This window comes from Phalacrocorax carbo, chromosome 3 (assembly GCF_963921805.1).
Source record: "Phalacrocorax carbo chromosome 3, bPhaCar2.1, whole genome shotgun sequence".
Classification (NCBI taxonomy): domain Eukaryota; kingdom Metazoa; phylum Chordata; class Aves; order Suliformes; family Phalacrocoracidae; genus Phalacrocorax; species Phalacrocorax carbo.
This window is the reverse complement of record NC_087515.1, coordinates 90,648,278-90,671,435: the sequence shown is the minus strand read 5'-3', so window position 1 is coordinate 90,671,435 and position 23,158 is coordinate 90,648,278. Positions and strand designations below refer to the sequence as shown.

The 23,158-nt window shown below is 43.4% G+C and overlaps 1 protein-coding gene across 9 annotated transcripts in view; it reads right to left on the bottom strand.

Moving 5' to 3' along the window:
- Positions 1-21,081, bottom strand: part of SNAP91 (synaptosome associated protein 91) — a 71,922-nt gene extending 50,841 nt beyond the window's left edge. For 8 of the 9 annotated variants that reach the window (XM_064447701.1, XM_064447703.1, XM_064447705.1 and 5 more), the window contains exons 1-2: positions 20,567-20,698; positions 19,767-19,928 (exon numbers count right to left, since the gene is read on the bottom strand). In XM_064447701.1, coding sequence (XP_064303771.1) covers positions 19,767-19,896 — 130 coding nt within the window. In that variant the 5' untranslated portion in view covers positions 19,897-19,928; positions 20,567-20,698. Of the gene's footprint in view, positions 1-19,766; positions 19,929-20,566; positions 20,699-20,887 lie in introns of those variants that run through there. The other variant, XM_064447700.1, reaches the window with a different exon arrangement.
- Between the last annotated feature and the right edge of the window lie 2,077 nt (positions 21,082-23,158).

The window sequence follows — 23,158 nt, the reverse complement described above, 5'->3', positions numbered from 1 at the left end:
GATATTATATTAGTACATGCCAACAGCAACATTGGTCTGACTTTTTCACAGAATGGTAAGGGTTGGAAGGGACCTCTGGAGATCATCTTGTCCAACCTCCCTGCTTGAGCAGGGACACCCAGAGCAGGGGGCACAGGAACGCGCCCAGGTGGGTTTTGAATGTCTCCAGTGAAGTAGACTCCACAACCTCTCTGGGCAGCCCGTGCCTCTGCTCTGTCACCCTCACAGGAAAGAAGTTTTTCCTCATACTCAGGTAGAACTTCCTGTGTTCCAACTTGTGCCCATTGCCCCTTGTCCTGTCATTGGGCACCACTGAAAAGAGTCTGGTCCCATCTTCCTGACACCCATCCTTTAGATATTTATAAGCACTGATAAGATCCCCCCTCAGTCTTCCCTTCTCCAGCCAGAACAAACCCAAGCCTTTCAGGCCTTTCCTCATAAGAAAGATGCTCCAGTCCCCTGATCATCTTCGTAGCTCTCCGCTGGACAGTTCCCTGTCTTTCTTGAACTGGGGTGCCCAGAACCAGACACAGTACTCCAGATGTTGCCTCACTAGAGCAGAGTAGAAGGGGAGGATAACCTCCCTTGACCTGCTGGTCACACTCCTTTTAATGCACACCAGGATACTGTTGACCTTCTTGGCCACAAGGGCACATTGCTGGCTCATGGTCAACTTGCTGTCCACCAGCACTCCTAGGTCCTTCTCAGCAGAGCTGCTTTCCAGCAGTTCAGCCCCCAGCCTGTATAGGTGCATGGGGTTGTTCCACCCCAGGTACAGGACCTTGTCCTTGCTTTTGCTGAATTTCATGAGGTTCCCCTCAGCCTAGCTCTCCAGCCTGTCCAAGACTCATTGGATGGCAGTACAGCCTTCCACCTTATCAGCCACTCCTCCCAGCTTGGTATCATCAGCAAACTTGCTATGGGTACACCCTGTCCCTTCATCCAGGTTACTGATTTAGTCTAACAGTACTAGCTTTCCAGCAACTCCATCCTGAGCTATGTCCCAACTTTTCTTCATCTTCATCCCATATGAAGTTATGGTGTACAACATCATATGACTTTACTGCCTGTGGGTTTTCAGGTTAATCAGGGTGGTCTGCTACCTCTGGGTTAGATGACTAAGTATTATTGAATTCTTCACTTACAGGTATACATCAAGCACGCTGAACCCAGTCACATCAACAAAAAGAGGTATCACCAGAAATAGATACTCTAGTCATCTCAGAGGTTAGAGTTTCATCAGCATGCTACAGCACAGCTCCTAGAGTCTCTACAGACCTAGACAGCAGAAGAGTGCATTCAGGCATGGATTAAGACCTCTTCAACAGTGAGAAAGAAGTCAAGGACAGACATTTGTTTATCCTGCAGAATAACAGTCTTCTGCAAGCAACTGCACCTTACATAGAACATATAAGACATTAGGCTGCCTTAGGAAACAAGAATAAAATACAGCTTTGTGTCCTGTACATTAGGAAGGTGTAGACTGGCACAGGAGAGTACGTGAAATTAAGGTAAATACTTAAATCATAAGCAGTAAGGCAGCAAGCTTTCCACTATCATCTCTATCCCACATCTACTGATAGGATCTTTGATTTACTACATCACCTATTACCTACAGACTCTTGCTAGGCAGCCGGCAGTGACCTTCCACATGCTATTACCTAATTTTTAAGACACAGTTGGAAACTGCATACTGCAACTGCATGACCAAAACCCACCAGACACAGCCCTGGCAAGACTTCAGGAGAAGGCATCATGCAACACAAAGAGCACAGAACACAGACCTAATTGTAGGGTTGAGGCTTAAAGTTTGAAGACCTAAACAGAAAAAGTTAAAAATTAAGGAGTTTAACTACTAGACTAAGCATTATCTGTGTTACTAATAAAAATACTCATCTTTTGCTTTCCTTGAAAGGACAGTAACCATTGTTAATGATTTTCCATGTAATTCTTCTTCCCCTCCCCTAGATGAGAAATGTTCATCCAACTATTCAAGCCATTCAGCAATGACAGACATGCTACCCTAGAAGCAGACAGGCTATTCTTTGACTGATCCTTGCATACCTAAACCATGTGAGTGTGCTGTAAAGATTCTACAGGAGTTCAATTCACCTGGGCAGCAGGGTCACCACACTCTGTAGACTTGCTTGCCCTCCCCAACACAATCCCATAAAATGTAGAGCATTAAATCCTGCTAAGAATGGAAAGCCAAGGTTCAGACTGCTGTGAAACTACTGATTCTGCCTCTTCAGGGCAGGAAAAGTCCAGAGGACAGGTCTGTCTAAACAGACCAATGAGTCACATCAGCTATTAAGAACCACCTGGTGTGTTCAGAAATCCACACTGCTGTATTGAAGCATTCAGAAACTAGTTTTTGTTGGTTTTTGTTTTTCTTCATGGCAAGTTATTTTTATGGGCTTTTAAATTAGTCTGTTTAATAGAAGTAAAGATTCAGAAAATCTATAGCTCAGAGTCAGAAGCCTGTGAAAACTGCAGTGCTTGTGTTTAAAATTGTCTTTTGTATGGGCATAAAAGCTGCAAGTTGTCTTCAGTTTCAGGTCAGTGGCATGATTTTCTATAATGAGAAGAAGAAGACAAAAATTATGTGATCTGTTCACCAAGTTTGATTTTAAAATGTTTGTTGTCATGGTGTTGTTTTGGTTTTGTTTTGTTTTTGTTTTTTTTTTTTTTGCAGAATACCTTCTGAAATGTAAAGTTAACTTCTATAGCCTCAGTAATACTACCCTTGAAGAAGGCAGTTTTGTAGACAAAGTATTAGAGTAGTAAAGCCATGCCGTTGAAGGACAGCAGTTCAAGCTCAGAGTTCCAACAATTCTCCTTGATCTTGTACAAACAGGCCAACAACCTTTTATTCTGTACTGCTGATTAATGCATTATAGAAGACAGGGTTTGTAAAAGCCTAGAAGCAAGGCACAAGTGGCTTGCTCACTGTTTACCCTGCTCAGACGTTTTCCTGCTGATGACAGCAGTTGTTCTTAGCATAAGGAAACATGCACCAAATTTGCAAGCTTTCAGTCCTAAGTTTCAGTACGCGGCTCACTAGGGAAGAGGGGTGCTATAAAATGTGTATCCATCAGTGGATGTTAGATAATGAGACCTCAGAGGAGCCCACCCACAGCAATGCTGGCAACAGGGGCTACAAGGCACTACCCCTATAGAAGGCGTGCTGCAGTAGCATAAAGTCATTCAGTCATTTCTGCCTCCTCTCCAAACTGCTGGAGGGTACAGCATCTTAGTCTGCAGCTCTGAATGTTTTAGTACAGGAGTAATTATAGTGTGCCAAGTAGGGAGGTATGACTAAATTTAAGCCTACTACTTTCAGCACACGGGAAAGAATTAAACCATACACGAAGATTTTACTCATCATCTGAGGAGGGAAAAAAAAGAAAAAAAAAAGATATGGGTTAATTCTTGCAGAGCTGTTTCCCATTAAGTCACATCACAAAGTTAAGGAATTCAAGCCTCCTGGGTTTCTTTCCCCAATCTTTAATCCTTGTTTGTACTGTTTTTGTATTTCCAATACCATAGTCTCAACTTAACCAGCTACCATCAGTGTCTGGAGCAACTCAGAAGCATCGCTAACTTTAATGAACTCTGAGCAGCAGAGTTAGGTGGCTGAGCTGAATTTTAAAATAAGAATTGGCAAAAATAATTTGCCTTCAGTGTGGTAGGAAAGAATATGTACAAGGAAAAAGAAAACACATACAAGGAACAAGAATGTCTAGAAACTACATTTTTTTTAAAGATTCAGACATTTACTGGCAGGACAGAAAACTTAGTTTTCAAAAGAAACATTCAGTGTCTTCCAAACAAGCCACAGGTGGACTTGTTAACAGGGAATAGATAATATTAAAAAGTACCAGCTGAAGCACAGCCCATCAGAAGCCATATGAACCAATCTTACAAAGGTGATTCTGTTTGGGGTTACACAGAAATAGTACAAAAAAGGATTAAAGGTACCTACCTGATGAGGTTTCTGCTACTGCAGGCATCCATGTCAGGTACACTGAGAGCTAATCCCTAAACCCAAAACCAGAGCTCAAATACAAATTCCAAGCAGATTAAAGAACTGGGAGTGATACAGCAGTAGCAGCTACTGCTTTCATCATGACTTTCACACAAGTGGAGAAGTTGGAGAATTAAGACCTTTACCCTTCATTTGAATCTGTTTTACTGTGGGACTAAATTATAATTGCCAAATCACAGCACATGATTTCTCCTATTTCCTTCCTTCACATCTTGCTAGCTGCTATTTTGAACACTCCTTCAGTCCAGAGATCCTTGTTTAGATTAGACATTTAATTTAGACTTGAATATACTTCTTCTAGTTAAGTTTTCAGATGCAAAACCTATGCTTAAAGAAGGAACAAATGGTTGTCAATTCTTTGACACCATAACTTAAATCTAAACACCAGCCTTTAAACTCTTTGACTAGCCAAGTTTTTGACATCGCTTTAAGATATCTGTAACTTATTCAGGGAAGAGAAGCAAGGCTAGAGTACGATTAATGCCTTCATTAATAAAAAGACAAACCTGCCAAAATGAGGGAGATCAGTAGAGTGTTCAATGAGGAAGACCAAAGTAAGTTAAGACACCTTAGCTCTCTATGACATTTCAAAGAGACTAATAAAAGATGCAACTAATGTTGGTGTTTTTGTTGAGCTCGTAAGGTAAAAAGAGAATAGTGAGAAAGTTTCACTGTCTTCAGAATTTCAGACTTCTTCAGGCTCACTAAAAACTACTTCGTGATTTTAAGTGTGTGGTTTCTTGGGTTGGGTTGGTTTTTTTTTCATGAGAGATGCTACAAGACTTTAAAGACCCTGTCTTATTCCTTTACCTTTTCAGATTGTATTCTAGATCATGGCAGTGTTTTTTTCCAGTTTGATTTTGTTGGGATTTTGTTACTTAGTTGTTTAATAGACAGACCTGGGATTCCCCAGTTCAAAGTTAATTATTCACAATTTACATTTCAGTATGCAGAGAAACACCAGCAGAGCACAAGACCTCTCTGTTCAGAGGGATACTGGTGCCAATTTAAGAACAGCTGTCATTCCAGGTTGAATTAACAGGCGAGCTGCCTCAGGATCTCAGCTGTGTCATACAGTCAGTTCCTAAACTTTGCCAAATCTCTCAGAGTAATCCCCTTACAGACCTTCCTTACTATTATGCTTAACACTACAATAGTCTTCACAAGTTATTCTTCTGGCTTGTAAGTATTTAAAAATGCCTTGAACCTACAGAAAAGGAAATGCAGGATTGTTCCAAATCCCAGCTAGTCAAGAACAGAAAGAAGTGGCTTAAAGTAAGAGTGTAAAAGCCTCAACCAAAGGGGTTAAATAGGCAAGTAACAGTAAAAGTCCTCACTTGCAAGACACAGAACTGTATCAGGAAGCTACTACACCATTGTGCTAACCAATGCAAGAGCTGAACTTCCAGGTCTACAGAAGACTGACCACAAAAACAGTACTGGAAAGCAGAACAAACTTATTGGTTTCTGCTTCTACAATAAATGCTCATGAGAACATTAGATGATTTTATGTTGTTGGCTTGGACTATCAAGCAATTCAACAAATGAGAGTAAGGAATTTATCTGTGTGGTTAAAAGTTTACAACCTACTGTTTGCACCCCCAACTTGTCCTGCCTCCACAAATTTATATCATAATCTGGTTTGTAATAATCTCCCCAGGCAGAACAGCAATTCATGCTGTCTCCTCCTCCCAGCCCAGAAGTCTGCCTCAAGAGCTGCTACATCTCACCTTGACCCTAGCAAGCCTACCCTTTATCAAAGTCCAGCATCTTCCAGATATTGCCTATGTGCTTTCATGCCTATGCCAACTCAAACCTAAACACAATCTTCCACAGAGCATATGCTCTCCAGGTACTCTAAAGATTTTCCCAGTAACACAGCTATGGTCCTTGTGACTACAAATAACTAGGGGAACTGCTGCCTCCTCTCTCCAGCCCTACTTCACAGATCTCCTTCCCACACATCTCTGACTCTTGTGAATACAAGCATTTGCTGCAGATCCTGAAGTTTGAGAGGTCATGGCAGCCAGTCTTTGAAACACACAACTGTACCCCACACCAAGACAGCCTTTTATATACAATTTCTTCCTCTCTGCCTACTCATAGGCATACTTTTACAACCCATAGTATTAAGTGTTTTGCAGGAGAGTGAGTTTCTTCTTTCCTATCAATTGCATGGAGAGTTTGTGGAGAGACAGGGCAGCTGACTGAGTACCAGCAAGTTTCTCTTGGCACTTCCTACAATTTCTCAAACTAAGAGTTTAGTTTGCCTCAGAATCATCTTATCACACTACTCCTTTTTAAATAAACAGCACACCACACCACTTCCTACATGACCAAATACCTGTTTTGAAAACAAAGTGGAAAAATCTACTGCCTATATACATTGCCAGAACTTATTCTGATGCACTTCCATGTAGTCTGCACCCCTCCTTCCCAACCATATGAAAGCAAGATATTTGGCTTTAAGTCATCTGCAAAAACCACCTCAGGTTATTAGCAGTATTAAACCAGTTAAATTGGATTTGTGTCCCCTTCAGTCCTTAAAGATTTTTAGATACAGCTTTTCCTCCTGAGAGGTTCAGGTGCAGCTCTCTTGGAAAGGGGAAAATAACAGCCAACTGTCAGGTAGTTATCTACTGGATCTGAAAGGATGCAACTAAGGCAGCTGTTTCCCTAAGTACTAACAATAAGGGATAAGAGTGATCATAATGTGTTAAAAAAAGTCTTGCCATAGGCAACTGCTTCAAGTTTGGTGAATGCTTTTTATTTAAATCAAAAAAGTTCCCGCAACTTACAGGTCCACTGACTGGGGGGAAGAATAACTTGCATTACCTTTAGTGTTTACATTTGAGCGTTCTCCTTGAGGGTAATACAACTGAGAGATGACATTCAGGCCAGCTGCAGAAGCTCAAGTTTAAGCAGCAGTCACTGGGGTTTTAAGTATGGTCTTTAAGGCTGCTAATCAATTAGTGATGAATATATTTTATGGACAAAGTCCAAGGCCTTACTGACACTCATGATCCAACTATTCAGAAGAATAAAAGCTTCAGTTTTACTCAGGAATTAAGTATCTGGAACAATAGAGCTGTCACCCAGAAGATGGGCTACACAGACTCCCTAGTACAAACGTACTAAGGAAAGCAGCTTTTTAGCCTCAGATGCATAAAGCCAAAACACTAAGCAAAGGGGAAAAGGCCCCATGGTCAAAGAATCCTGCCTCGTTTCTTCCTGACCACAGCCACCACAGCTTTTGCAAGCAGCTTCACTGCAGCAAAAGCCTTAGTTATTACACATTAAATCTTTCCCCTGTCCAAAGTAGTGAGAAGCTCAGTCTTGAACTTCATTTGTACAGAATTCACTCACTTTGAATACCAAAATATTTGTCTCGGACAAAAATACAAGTTCAGCGAAGCAGGGGAAAGAAGGGAAATCACTGCTCTACTGTTCCTTTCCTCTCACCCACAGACCCCATTCCAGACTCTCACTCTACCCAAATCCTGCTCCACAAATAGCTCAACAGTTACGTGTATTTTTCTGCTTAAAGACAAGAACTGGGCAGTTGTTCTTATGTCAATATGAAACATCAAGTAACTCTGGAGCTAGATGTGCCACTTCTCTATTTTACTGATTTACTCTAAATAGCAGCAGAGCCACAAATCACCATTGTACTACCTTTTTTGTACAGCTCTCAATAGTTTAAGATACACAAAATGCCATTTGCATTTAGTGGACACCAACCGATATAAAATATATAAAAGCAATTGTCTTGGAAAAATGCTATTCCCCATCCTATCATAATATGGCATCTTAGATGCCAAACTCTAGGGGAGGCAGGGACATGGGAAAAAAACCACATTACAAGTAGCATTTATGTTAAGCATTTGATCCATAACTTTTTTGCATAAAAAGGAACTTTTATCCTACATGACAAATCTCAGACCCCATTCTACAAGCCATTTCCTTCAGCAGTTCAAACCTGGAAGCCTTAACCAAAATACACATTAATTTAGAGAAGAAATATGAAGCTGCAGCCACCAGCCAACCTTCTGCCAAGCCTTCAAAGCATTTGTTCAGTTTCCTCTAAGGGGTAGAATTGTTCTTTCCATCCATGCACGCATTAAAGCCAGAGTTCCATTGCATCCTAGGTCTTGCTGCATACAACAGAACAAGTTTAAAGGGGGTATATTGTTGCAAGATTATTGCTTAGAAGGAGAAAAGCCAGCAAGATCTAGTTAACTGACTACTGTAACTGGATATCAGGATTCCAGCTGTGGCCTGTGATTATCCTTCCATGAGGGTGAACAACCCCTAACATTACCTGTTGGTTATATCAATTTGTAACTCTCATCACTTGGTTGTTTATTAGAATATCAGTAACAGGACCAACTGCTGCTTTTATCCAGAACAGCACAGCAACACTAGACGAGTAAGGATTTCATGTTTTCCACAGCAGCGTGAGGTCATTTACTGTAATCTCTGCACTAGAGTGTTTTCTAATCAGCCTTTACATGTTGGGTTGATCTTACACTCCAACCACAACTGGCAGAAAGTGGTAATCAGCTGAGGTATAGTATGTGAGCTATTTCAGTTGCTGTGCTGCTGTCATTTTTATTCTAATAAGAATGAACCCTGGTCAGTGCTTTCCATCCCCCAATGTTCTTTGTTCCTCAGAAAACCATTTGTTTTTAATAAAACTTGTAGAAGTGAAACTGTCGCTATCAACTCTGCCCAGAACAGCAATTTGTAATCTGCTACAAATCTGAATGAGACTGAAAATATATTGGAAGCAGCCTGATGTTTCAGCTACGCTGCTTAGCTATTACACATTGGGAATATATAAAAAAAAAAAAAATAGGGTGGGGATGAAACAACATGCAAGCAACTTCAGTGACATGTTAATTAACTACAGCCTGTATGCTAGAAATGGGTCAGCTGAGTAAGCAGGCTCAGCAGCTGACACATCTAACTTTGAATATCCAGACCATGGACTCTATTTTTCCTACTGTCTCAGCCAGATTATTCCAAAAGTCCAGCCATTTTGTCAGTGGACATTGTGGGACAATGTAACCTTCAGTAGGCTAAGCCTGTAAAATAACCAAACAAGGGCAGAGACCATGCGCTCAGCTGAGCTGACAAGCCCCCCAGAAGCTTAGCATGGGTTGCAATTCTTAACTGGGAATGAAATGTCCACAACTATGCAGTCCTGTTGAGAACATGAATATATATGTAGGAAAAAAGAAATCAAGTGTAATGTAAACCTGTCCATACAGTCAGTGCCACAATATGACCTCCTAGAGACATACTGAAGCAATTGCAACTAAACAGCAAGTACTTTTTAACATGGGTCAATCATTCCAATCCATTTTGTTTTGTATCTATAGCACAAGAGAAACACCATTAGAGTTCCTAAAATGAGACAGCTGCCTCATATGTGAATGCTGTGCCTTAAACAGTTTTGTTTGGGGTTTTGGAGTTGGTTTTTTGTTGCTGTTGTGAGGTTTTTTGTTTGTATTGGTTTTTTAATCAAACTCATATCCTTCATGAGTAGATAGAGCTTTACTCTTTCCTTGCTAAAAAAAAATGTGAAAGCAAACATGCAATTCCTTTACATTCATTCCCCTGTACTACACCAGTTAAACAAGAATCCTTTGCTTCTGCCACACAGACAGGTGAGCTTAAGTCTCACAAACCTGGAAAAAACTAACATCAACTACCAGTAGACTCTACTCTTCAATATGAGCCTGCAGCCTTTCATATAGAGCAGATTTTCTTGATGTTGCAAAATAATTCTGTTGAACTCAACAGAACATCCACCTGAGAGATGGCAGAGGCAGTTAGGACTACTAACATTCAAGAAACTGACAGTAGTAAGTTGCTATCTAAGAGTTCAAAGTCACCAATGCCTTTGGAAAATGAGTTTGCCACTTGCAGTGGAAGTCTAACAAGCTATTGATGAGTGGGGAAGTTGGAATCCATCACACAGGCTCACATCCAGGCAGCAAAGCTTCACGCAGAATCAGAACTCTAGACTGGAACACCCAGAAGTGTCAATTAAGCTCCTAAGGATGATATGGAAGGGAGTTTTGAAAAGTAGCTTCTCATAATACTGCCTAAGCAATTTCCAGCTTCCTGATAAACAACATGAAGTTCTTTAAACTCACCTATTCCAAGTATAGCAAACTTTGCCTGTTAATGCTCTTGCTATTCACAAACAACAGAGCAATTTGAAGTTTAAGCCAAGCTTAGCAAAACTAGAAAGCCTCTAAATGGCTTAGAATGAAAGATCAGATCAGAAAGTCACAGGCAAGGCTCACACATGAAGACAGCATTCTGTTTCAGATGCCAGTAACAAAACATCACTCATAATAAAATTTGCATGTTTTCAAAACACTGGCACACTAGATATACTGACTTCCTCTGGCTTGCTGCCCCTTAGCAGAATGTATGTTCTCCTATAAATAGGTTTAGATGAAGATATAAAACCTGGATTAAGAGCTACAGGCACAATAACCATACTTTGGATTCCAGAGTCATGCAGCAAGATCCAAACCCAAGTCCCCATTTGAAAAGGTTAGGTTTTAAAACTCCAGGGTAGCTATAGAACTGATGCAATGATATATTAAAGCTTGCATCTACATTTGACCTCTACATAATGAGAAACAGCAGCCTTCAGAGCCAGGAAACAGGCCAGCTGGCTTCCCCCTTTCATACAAGTCCGATATTCTCTGAAACAAGAAGTGAAAGAAAGAGTCCTTTTAAAAAACAGTTTGAACTCCCACTTCAGTGCATTTATGTGGGCTCTTCAATTATGTGCAAAAATGTATGCTCTAGCTAGTGCAGTCCTGCACTGTGGCAAGATAACCAATCACTGCCTTATTTTGAGGACCTTGCTCTAAACTTGTAAACTTGCATACATTTTTAAGAATGTGGGCGACAAGTCAGCATGTTTTATTCATGCTTTGAGCAGTCATGTCTTCCTCTCACTTCTATGGAAGACCATTTTAGAACATGCTGTAAGCTATCAGAGAGACTTAAGAGATAGAACAAAACTACACCAGAGGCACTAGGGGCCTGCCAGGCTCTGCAGGCTAACCGCTGACCATCTGCTATGGAAGAACCTGCTGCCATTGTGTCATCCACGCTTGTGCCAAGCCAAGAGTCAGTCTGAACTGATCGACTACGCTGTCACCAGTCAAGCCACAGTCTTATCCAACCTCTTTATGACAGCAAAGTGTAAGATGCTTTCTTGAAAAGACATGTTCTTTGGTCCCTTAAACATATGGTAAACAATCTTAGCTCAAGAGGACACCAAACTCTCCAGTCTACCCTTGCCGGTGTTTCACACCTCAGCCATAACCTAGCTTCCTAAATACCTAGAAACAACTAGCAAAGAACATGGCTTTCTTTTTCTTTCCTTCTCCGAGAAAGTAAAGCTACCTTACCAAAGCACACAGCTCAACTGTTTTGTTAGTGCTTCGTGGCCTAACTACAACACAGGAGATCCTGCCAACTTGCTTTCTACCTGTGGTAATTTTGCATATTGACTTACAACCAAGAAAGGAGTTGATTGCCACAAGTCAGAACCAAGCTGTAGAGGCATCCTGTCAGCAACCTGCAGTTCTCAGTACATGAGAGCCAGGGTGTGCTTTCTTGGTGGCCTTCAAGCATGATCATGCCTACCTACTCGCAAAATCTCCTCAACAAGAAATATCATAGCACATGTGAGTTTTATTGACAGCTAGAAAAAACAGACTCTCGGAAAGGCAACTGACTGACACACTGCCTCAGCTCAAGTGGCCAGAGTACAGATCGCGTGAAAACACAACATTAGCATGACACCAGGATTTATCAGCATCCAATCCCTTTTACTAAACTAAGTTAAGATACAATCTAAAACAAAGCATGAGATCGCATTATCCTGGGCAGGAAGAGAAACAGAAGGGTATTTAGATTTGGCTCATCTGGAAGTCAGTGGTAATACGGTGCACTACCATTTCCTATACTGTGCCTACAATTAATCTGCACGCCCCAGACACCCAGTGGATGCACCATGTACCAGCATCCTAGAAAACACTGTTCTAGTATTCCATCTACATTCACAGTGATGTTTTGAGCTTGATGTCCAATACCACTTGTGGCACTAGTCCAGATTGCTGGTATATTCCCTTTCCTAGTAGACTGCAACTCTCAAATGCTTCAGCAGATGTGCTTCATAACCTAAAGAGAAATATTTTTTTTTTTAATGAGCACAAGCGGCTTACTGGCTACCAGCTACAACTGTTGAATATACCTCTGAGCCCATCCTTGCAAAATGTTTTGTATTGATTTTCAGTGCTTTTAAGCAGCTCTGCAGAAGCAAACATGAGCAAAATAGCAAGATTAAAGTATTAAAAACAGTTTGAAGGGTCTAGTATACAGTTTGCAAGAATCTAGAAAAAGCAGACTTAACCATACTCTACAAAGTGACAAGCTAGCCTCTGCCAAGTATTCTGATTGCCTTCTAGCAATTGACAACGTCTGGTTTATTCCAGTCTTATTTAATCACCAGGCTCTCAGGCAAGCTAAATTTTGGCTAGTAGGAAAATCAATCAACCATGCTGAGTCTGATGGGGTGAGATACTCTAATATCAACTTACCAACAAAGCCTCACACTGCAATCTTGCTGGCGCTGCTGACTCAGGAACAAAAGTACTGCTACAAACCCTGTGCTACAGATCACTGCCTGCAAGTCTACCACAAAAGCTTCTTCTATCATATCATTTAGTTTTAGTTCAGGATTCAGCCCCATGCTAGATGACCAGTTCTTTCAGCACACTAGATGTCCTACGCTGAGATTCAGATCCTGACTTCCTGGCTTGCTTTATTCCTTGCTTTTTAGTTTTCATGGTATTTGAAACCCTTCTCTCCAAGCCAGGCAGAATATTGCTCCTGATCTGCATGCCACGTGCTGACATTTGGAGATCAAGTTTCATCAGACACTCAATGGTAAGACTACTGTATTTCCCCTAGGCACACACCAGAACTCGTGCTTACCCACATCCTGATCTGTGCCTTGAAAAGAAGCTCCAAAAAGGAACAAGGCATGTTAACTTAAGGATACTGTTTGGTACCACTGACTCACCTTTAGACTATAGTAAGACTAAGGAAAGGGGTATAATGTCATGCCCCCAGCCCCAGAAACACCAGATCCAGCTCCTTTGGCAGTGCCATATGTCCACAACTGACTGAGGAAGGTCTTTTCTTCAGGAGCAGGGGGTATATTGGGTGCATGTGGCAAGGTTTTGGTAGCAGGAGATGCTGCAGCTGTGACCTCTGAGAATAGGGGTCTCTTCCACAGGCTGCAGGAAACATCTGGTCCAGCACCAAGGAGTACCTCCTGCACCACCTCTGACCTTGGTGTTCCTTCTGCCATTTCTCACTTTTTCCCTCCTCCTCCTCTGCCTGCCCAGTGTTTGCAGCCCTTAAACACATTTTCCTGGAGGTGCCACACGCTTGGTAGATGAGCTCAGCTGTGTCCTGCAGTGGGTAAATTGTGGAGCCGGCTGTGTCTGGCATGGAGCAGGCCCTGGTCTCTTCCGACAGAGGCCATTCCTCCCACCAACACCTTGCCATGGGCACCCAGTACCAGGAGGGAAGGTAAGCAGGGTAGGAAGAGCAAAGTAGTCTCAAGATTCTTGAACATCGGAAGAAAAATACCAAGGCAGGTGTGCCTGTATTACCATTTCTTCAGAAGTGGAGACTAAGAGGGCAGGAAGTTCTCCTCTTTGGCTACTAATTTGCCCATCCAGCAAGAAGCAGGGAAGATGAACAGCATAAAAAAAACCTGCTGTATGCCCTTCAGAGTTATCCTGACTGCCACCTACTTTTAAGCATTTCAGAGGGTCCTTCATGGGGCAGAGACAGAGAAGCATGGACTGACCACACCAACAGAGCACTTCCCTGTAGACCTCACAGAATTCCTCACTACTGGCACAGGCCCAGGCAAGGCACACACAGATGATGGTGGGTTTAAGGGCTAGGCTGGGAAATCATAGACACAGATCAAATCAAGTCACAAGAAATCAAACTGCAGATTTTTGTTTGTTTGTTTAAAAGATGTTAAATTGCTGCCACCCAGGATCTAAGGAATTAACACTAGGAGACTATTAGGAAACATATTCAACTACTAAACAGAAGCAATTAAACTATGGACTGGTCACTGTCATACTGATCAACTCACGAACAAAGCAGCCTCAAAGAAAGACCTGGCTACTCCCTTATCAACATCTACTAATGGAAGTCAGTACACCAGAAAGATCTGACTTTCCCAGAATTTGTCATCCATGACCTTGACAAAGAACATTTAACTGAAGGATCTTGATGACTCTTGAAAACAGACTAAGAATACATGCCTTCAGCTGAGAAAAGGCCAAGAGGAGGGAGGGTAGGACTAGTCAATCTAGCTTTATCAAGTTACACTGTTTGCATGGAAGAGTTTAATATTACACTGTCTACCCACTGTTCTGTTTCCTCATCCTCCCTTTCCTTAGGCATTGTACCATAAGAAGACTTAAACAGAGAACAGTTCAGATGCACCAAATCAAAAGATCCTGACCATGTTTCAACCTTTGTATCGTAACACGATTTCGAACTTCTACCCAGCTTGAAACATATTTTGAAAAATTACTAGCTAGCTAAGTCTTAGAAGGGTAGCCTGTTCTTGGTACTACACATGCCTTTAAAAAAGTATGGGGTCGGGGAGTGGGGAATTGAAAGGTAATGCCATTGAAATACTCAAGATCAACTAATCTGAAAAGCCTTATTAGCTCTCCTTACCCATGACAGACATTTCTACTCCTATTCAGAGATCTACACACCTCCAGATAAAGAGAGTCTTCAATACCGTTTTGGGAAAGGACATGGGAGAAGCCCACAAAGACTGATGACGCGCGCATGCACAGGCGCGCGCACAGAATTGAGGAAAATTGCTTGGATTTTTTTCCTTTCAGGTGTGAAGGAGATTCATTGGAGTGACAAGGAGTTCACAATTCAGGATGTATCCAGCTGTGACAACAAAAATCAAGACACTGTATTACAGCTTGTTTAAAAGTTAGCATTGAAGACCAAGTCAGTTGTCACATAGAAACTGTGACAAATTACTGCAATACAAGATACAGTGAGACATACAAAAGTAGTTTCATTAGTAAAGCGTGAAGGATTAAGCCCAGTTTGTACAGAGACTCCATTCTCGGCAATTTTCTTGAAGGTGCTTCCATGGCCATAAAGACAAAGTGTCACCTGGACTGCAGAGCAATGCAGTACTCGTACGTCTGCGCTACTCCTGCTAGGAAAGGGCCCCAAGTGCCAACAGGCTTGGAACACTCCCCAAATCACTTCAACAGCAACCAACTTCTAAAATAGGCATCCAAGTTAACCTTAACAGTCACTGAAGCCTAGTGACTCAAGATAGCTCCACTAACCCCCACCTCTCCCAAAAAACAGAGGCAGACATCAGGAATCAGACAGAGGTTTCTACGACTAGCCTGCACAATCTAGCAACTTTACCTTTACTGAGCCTATCAAAAAAGTTTAACCCATTGCTTTTAGTCAACAGCCACTTCTGTTTCAACACTAGAGACCAGCGATTCAAACTTGTTAGGTCATGCCCCCAGTTTGCAGAAAGGCAGAACACTGCAGGAACAAAACTGTCTGTATAAGCAAAATACACCAGCCCTGCAGTTCATTTACCAGCATGAATTAAATGATAAATCTCCTTTACAGCCTTTGTTTGCCAGCCACATACAAATATGTAAAATTAGACTTGGGATAGAAAGATGTTACTACAGATACACAGGTCATCTCCACAGCCACAGAAAATCAAGTCCTGATCGTCATCTGCTTTGTTTCCACACTTCATTAAAATTTCCCAGCTCTTTATTAGGCCTCCAGAAAGAGCCTTCTATCTTATGAGAATTATTTTGAAGAAGTAAGGAGGCACCATGTGGTCTTTTTAAACTACACACTGCAGAACTTCCTCCTGCTGCAAAGCAATTCACTCCACAAAAGAAGTTAAGGAAAATCCCAGACATTTTGATCCTTTACAGAAACAGGAACTTGTTACGACCAACTACAGATACAACAACCTCACTGGTTTCCAATTCACTTCCCTAAATGAAAGCTTGACTTGTCTGTTTCTGAGCAAGATCCTTTACAAAAGGAGCTGAGTTCAGATCTACCTATTCTTCCCTCATTTATCATGTGTTTTAACTCTTGAAAGTCAAGTTATTTCTCTTCTCCAAAAGCTTCTCCCTGTTGATACCATCAGTCACCCCCATTCAAGGCTGAACACTGGCTTTTACTTGCCCCACACAATTAAATCCTCAATGAAGTCTTCACATACCTTTCAGAACAATTCTGATAATGAAACTTCTATGCTGTGCACTAGGATCTCCCTCCCAGTTGAATTACCATAGCTCATAGATCTTTAACATAGTCCATGTACCTCATTCACCCACTCCGCAATGGCCCTTCTCACTGCAGCAAAATCAAGTGCCTAATCTTACTTCTCCATGGAAATGCTTTCCGCACTTGCTGTATCTAATTGTCATTTGTTTAGCACAACATGGTTAGCTGAGGGAGATGAAGTCACCACAATGATATGGCTTCAAGACGACAAGTTTGTTATGTCCAAAAGGGTCAGTGCCAACTGTAACGGCTTGCCCCATGCCATCAGAGCATCCTAGATTTACATTCCTTTTCTCCCCACAGGGACTTGGGAAATATGTTTAATACCATCTGGCACTACTTCCGCAGTTGCTAGAAATTCACTAGTATGTGAGCTGGAATTCAAGAAAACGGTAAGTCTTACTAACGAGTAAATGATAGCAACCTAATCATGCTTCAGCACTCCTTACATGACAAGCCTGTGCAGCACCCAGAGTCCACGCCAAAGGACAGCCACTATGCAGCATCCATATTAAAGCCTGCATTTGTAAGCTACGCAAGTACAGAAAAACCACACAAAGGTAAATACTTTGCAGCTCAGCTTTTGTTCACAGAAGACATTTATTCTGTTCTCTCCTCCCTTCCTCACACACATGCACTCACACCCAAATCATGCTTTTTATTCCTCAGAGCAAATTCCCTCTAAGTAGTACTCACTGAAAAAGACTAACCCAAACTAAAAAAAAAAAAAAAAAGACACCCCACACCTTGCCACCCATCATCTTTCCATAGCCCTCTGGAACTAACATCTTCTGTAAGAAAACATACGAGGATGGGCATCATGTCCCATCCTCACAGGGCTACTTAACTCATGGTAAATACTCGACCCCTCCATTTAATTTACAAAGTCCTACTGCTAAGCAGGTTAGTGGAAGATAGGTTGTGTGACATGACTTCTGGCCCCTAAGACACTAAAAATTATGGAGTTCCCTAAAGACACAGAACCCCCACAGCAATACTAGAATTACAGCTCTTCATAAAGCATCGCTCCAGCCATCGCTCTCTGGTACCTTAAGTTTTAATCTAAATCCTTAGCACCCCAACTCAAAACTTATCTTAAGGCATTTGCAAGTTTTACTTGTCATTCTCTTCCCCGTGTCTTCAAATGCTACTTATCCAACTTGAAATGCAGTCAGCCACGTGGCTCAGATCTACCTCCACCTAGCAGTACCTCCTGCATGCATGGGGGTATTGGTCTTTCAGAGGATGAACTTTTAATTTACTCTCCCATGACAATATATAAGGCCCATTTAAACAGATGTTCTCAACATATATGTCCGAGTTTAAGGAATGCCTAACAATTCAAAGTTCTGAGGAGATGCCTCAGGTCTAAGAGCCTGAGAATATTTTCTTCTTATAAAACATGAAATTGATTTTCATTTATAGTCCACAATTTTGAATGTGCATATCTCCTACTGACAAGATTCTGTCTTTAATGATACCAGTTAGTTACACTCTCAACTGTTATATACAGCTTGGAAAATAGGAAGAAAAATGATCAGGGATTTATCTTCCTAGGAAATAATAATTTCTCTTCCTCTGCTGTGCCTTATATGCAGGTGGGTATGAAATTGTATAGAATGCTACCAGCTTCAGCCTCTCCCATGCTCATTTTCTGAAGTAGTAATATTAGCACCAATATCCAAACACAGTCCCTTTCTAGACCTTAATACAGCACTGGTAAATTATTTCTACCTCACTATAATCCTCCCTATTCTAGATAGTACTTACATATATTATAAATATATATATTTGTGTGTGCGTATATGCATATAAATACACACAGAGAGAAACAGCATGCTTCTAAACACGAGCTATGCTGTTCTTTTAAGCTAAAGCTTCAAGTAACAGATACAGTAGGACTGGCCTACAGATTAGGAACTGTCAACAGCCACCAAACAGCAACATAGAATACGTCAATAACCAAGATGATTTTTTAAAATATATGAGCAAACAAGAGAGAATACATGGTATCAAGACAGCTGATCTATTTAAACAACGATTTAGTCTCAAGCCAGTCTTCAATCAATGCTGCTTACATCAGCATCTCTTGGACATAAGTACAAGAGTATTTAGATATACTGGAAGACCAACATGCTGTTTGTCACTTTATGGGTTAGCTATGAAGTCATCAGCACCGAAATCTGGAATTATTTTCCAGAAGTAACACTACCTCTTTTTAAAAAATACAGCATCATCAGAATTGTACTTACATGCACCTGCATCAGCATTACTTAGTAACAGCCAGCAGCCAAGAGACTGTTTGGTATAAAACCTGCTGATCTTTACTGGAAAACATTTATTACCGTGCCCAGAAGAAATGGGGAAAACACTTAACTTCAGACATTAAAAACTGCTGTTGATCTACAGAGTTCAGTGCTGGACAGAATCACTACTGGTAAACAAGGCCAACGAACATAATGCAATTAGATTCTTTCACCATTCTACTCCTTGGTGTCTCCAAGCAGGGACTGACAGTTGAGTGGGTTGAAAAGAAATAAAATTGTCAAGACAAAACATCACTAGCTCATTGCATTTTTTAAGAAACGTTTTGACTTCAACCTTGTTTCATGCATTAACTAGCTAATGCCAGTCCACAATAGATCATACATCTATGAGACCAAACCACCAGCCATCTTCAATGAAACAAGATGCAAACTATCAAGCAGCTCGTGAAGCTGCTCTCTGATATTTGGGACCTCAGCAACAACCCTTAAACTTTCCAAAGGCTATCCCAATCTAGAGAGTAGCATTATCCAAGTGCCCTGCCATTTAAGCTCACCACCATCTACATCTCTTCAGGAGTCTGCTGTGGAGATGGCCACACTCCTACCAGTGCTTGGCCAGCTCCTGGCATTTATGTCCTTGCCTAGCTTAATCCAAAGCAGGCAGTGACAAGCACGTGTCCATCCTGCCCTACGTCCAATTCCCTCCCCTCTTTCCAAGCCCCTGCTCCTCAAGGCATGCTTCCCACTGCCTTCCTGGATAAAAGGCAAGAGGTCATGAGGAGAAAAAAGGAAAAAAAAAATGGCCGAAAGAGCAGTATTATGCAATAAGAGAAGAAATGCAATAACAACTCATCCTCTCCTGGAGATTTCTCATAACCCTTACGGCTTGCAAGCTGGATTACAGCAAGCGTGACAGCCAGGTGGCTCACAGGCCCACCGAAGAGCCCCGCGGGCAGCCTCCTCAGCCCCGGGTCTTCGCTGGGGAAACAAAAAGGGATGCTCACAGTCCAGGTGCTTTTTCTTGGGCCCCATCACTTCATGCGTGGTGGCTTTGCAGACGGCTCTGGCTACGGCCGATCCCGTAACGCTGTACTGAGCAGCTGCGATGCGATCTGTCAGCGTCTGACCCGACATCTTCGCTGCTGGCGTGCCTGCTGCTGCCTGCTCTGCAGAGGCGGAAAACACGGGAGGGGAAGGGGAGATTCCGGGTTTATCGCCGAGGGGAGGCGCGGGGTGGGGGGGGGGGTGGGGGGGGGGGGCACGGCAGAGCCACACACGGACACACACAGAGCCACGCCACACGCACAATGGTACTTCAGGCAGCCCGGCCCCTCCCCAGGCGCAGCCCCCCCCCCCCCCCCCCCCCCGCCCCGTTGTGTAAGCTTTTGCCTCACTAGAAACCGCCTGGGGCAATAATAAAGGGTATTTCAGACGCTGCAGGGAGAGGATGAAGGGGAAATCATGACGGTAGCTGAAGGAAGCTGCACACAAATAATGCCTGAGCCCCCGGGAGGGGGTGGGGAAGGATCCCCCCCTACCTGCCCCGCCAGCGCACAGCTCCCCACCCCCACCCCCCCCCCAAGGATCCGCCGCCGCGCCCCGGCCCCGCCGCAGCGCCCGCCCCGCCGCCTCCCCGGTGGCAGATTATAGCACCGTTGCGCCATGTTATGCCCTGCCGGTGCTTCCCGCCCCCACCAAACCCTGGCCCCGATGGAGACCCCCCACCGGGAAAGGGGGCGCCCGCCCAGCAGCACCCCGGGGTGGGGAGAGAAGAGGATGGATGAAGCGAGCGCCAGCGGCCGACCTGTCAGTGCGTCCTTCCCTCCCGTCCTCCTGCCGCCGCCGCTCCGGGAGGGCACCGCCGCCTCCCGCCGCTAGCGCTCCCCGGCCCGGCCCGGCCCGCCGCCCTGCCCGCTGGCGAGGCGCCCCACGGCCGCCCCCGGCTCTGCCTCCCACCCTCCCCCCGGCCCCGGTAGCCCCAGGTGCGGGGCGGGCAGCCCCCTCCCGCCGCCGGGGATGCGCTGGGCGTCCACGCCCGGCAGCCGCCGTTGCTATTTCCAGCCGGCGGCTTAATCCTCCCGCAGCCTAATCCCCGCGCTACTGCCGCAGCAGCGCCGCCCCCTACCCCGGTGCAGAGGGCGGGACGGAGCGGCGCTGCCGTCGCCGGTCGGTGGCCCAGCGCAGTCAGGCGGTGCGGTGCGGTGCGGTGCGGCCGGGCCTGGCCGCCCGGTACCGCGGGGCAGAGCTGCCCGCCCCGCCGCGCCTCTTAAAGGGGCCGCCGCGCCCCACGGCCCTGCCGCCCTCCCGCTAGGTGTGCGGCGAGGCGAGGCGAGGCGCGGCCCAGCCCAGCCCAGCCTAGCCCGGCCCAGCCCGGCCCAGCCCAGGCCGCCACCCCCATCCCCATCCCCATCCCCGCCTCGCCTCCCGCTTCCCGGAGGAAGCGGCCGGAGCTGCTGCTGCGCGGGTGGGAGCCCTGGTGGGGGCTCCGCGGGGCGCGGAGGTTGCGGGGGAGCCGAAGCCACCGGTGCTTCCCCTGCCTGCAGTCTGGTCCCGTCCTTAACGCTTCTCATAACGTACGGAGGCATCCCAAAACTGCACGTACACTCGATCTCTCCAGAACCTTTTTATGATGTTGTTGTTATCAAAGACAGCCGAAATATGTCCCCAGAAGGGTTTTCTTTCTGTTATTTAATATATCCTAAAGGTCTCCGTTACAACGCAGTGCTAAGCTAGGGAGGATGTATTGCCGCAATTTTATGGTGTAATTGAAGGCTCGCAGAGTGATCGGTGGAGTATTGAGAAATGCGGTGTACATATATTACCATAAATCGGCTGAACTTAGTTCTGGAGTGAAGTGATTTAAGTGGGTGGGGTCTAAATGAAGTGGTACTGGCAGCAATTACTTCGAGCTGCCGTTAGAACACATTTCAGAAGACGATGTAAATGCGTGTTATTAATTAGCTGAAGAAAACAGTATGTACAGTCAGTATTGAAGATTTGCGCACATGAAGTGATAATTGGGTTCTGTTGCATACAAAGGCGTACGGGCCCATTTTCATTTTTTATGCCAGGAGCAGAACACTGACGAGGGATTGTGGTCTGTGACAGTATGAAACAGCAGCTTTTTTACTACTACTTTTTTTTTTTTTCACCTAACAGCCAAGAGATTTTAAAGTCCTAGGTAGCCTGAAAGCTTGGGAATCCTATTTAAACAATGCTCAAATTCCAAGTTACCGTTTCTATGGAAAATCTCTTCCAAAATAACTGTTAAAATGGTGCCTGCGTCCATTGCAGACGTGTTCACATTTTCAGTTTTTTGGCGTTGGTTAAATCTCCTTCATTTGTGCAGAGCAGATAGAGGCGTTTGGATTTCAAGATTCAAATGTTCTCTCAAATGCAGTGTTTGAATATGGAGAGGGATTTAATTTAAAAAAAAAAAGTTTTATATTTATGTGTTTGTTACTGTCAAGAATAAGTGTTAGGGGTCTGCAAACTTTGAATGTTCTTGTAAGTGAGATTCTCATATTCTGGTAACAAGAACGCGTATAACCACAGTGTCCGTGCTTGTCAGACTTATTCAATAATGAGCGGCAAATGAATAAATGCCAGAGCTGCACAGAAAGACAATATAACACTGTGTTCTTTAGCATTACTATGGTCTACTGTTCAAGTAAAGACAAATTTTAGTAATATTTAGAAATCATGTTTCATTTACCGCAGAAATGTTAACTTCAATTCCTGGAAACTCATCGTTACTGGGGTGATTGGGGGATCTAGGTGCATGTCTTAGCAGAAGCACACCCACATTTACCCCTCTGCTTCTCGGTCGGTTATTGGGGTCATAGTGCCAATTGACTGCAGAGCAAAGAAACAGTTGGAATCTACAGATGCTTCATATTCCATTACTGGCATTAAGAGTGACTCTCAACTCTTCTTGGTAATACTGATAGGAGTTTAGAATGACTTGACTTTCAAAAAGACAGGAGGCTTCTTTTTAACTGGTCTATTATAGAAAAGGAAAAAAACGCACAAACTGTTTCAGAGTTTGCTGATTTCACCGAACAGAAATTTAGAGTAGCTTTACTTGCCGCAGGGAAGATAGTTTTCAACTTTACAGTAGGCAAAGTACTTAATCAACAATGCAACTTTTTATTGATGTCTTCTGAACCAAGTTTCATGTGGAGATCTGGATGCTTTCTGAACTAGTCCATACTGTTATCAGCAGTTTCTGTCACTGATGTTCTCGGCTGTGTCGCAAAAAACGATGATTGCTGATAGTCAGCTCATTTTATATCTTCATATTGTCAAAATATTTGAGCAAAAGATAAGCTAGACAATTTGTATTATTGTCTTAAAATTTATGTGTTGCAAACTGAATTTCAATGCAAAGAATAAT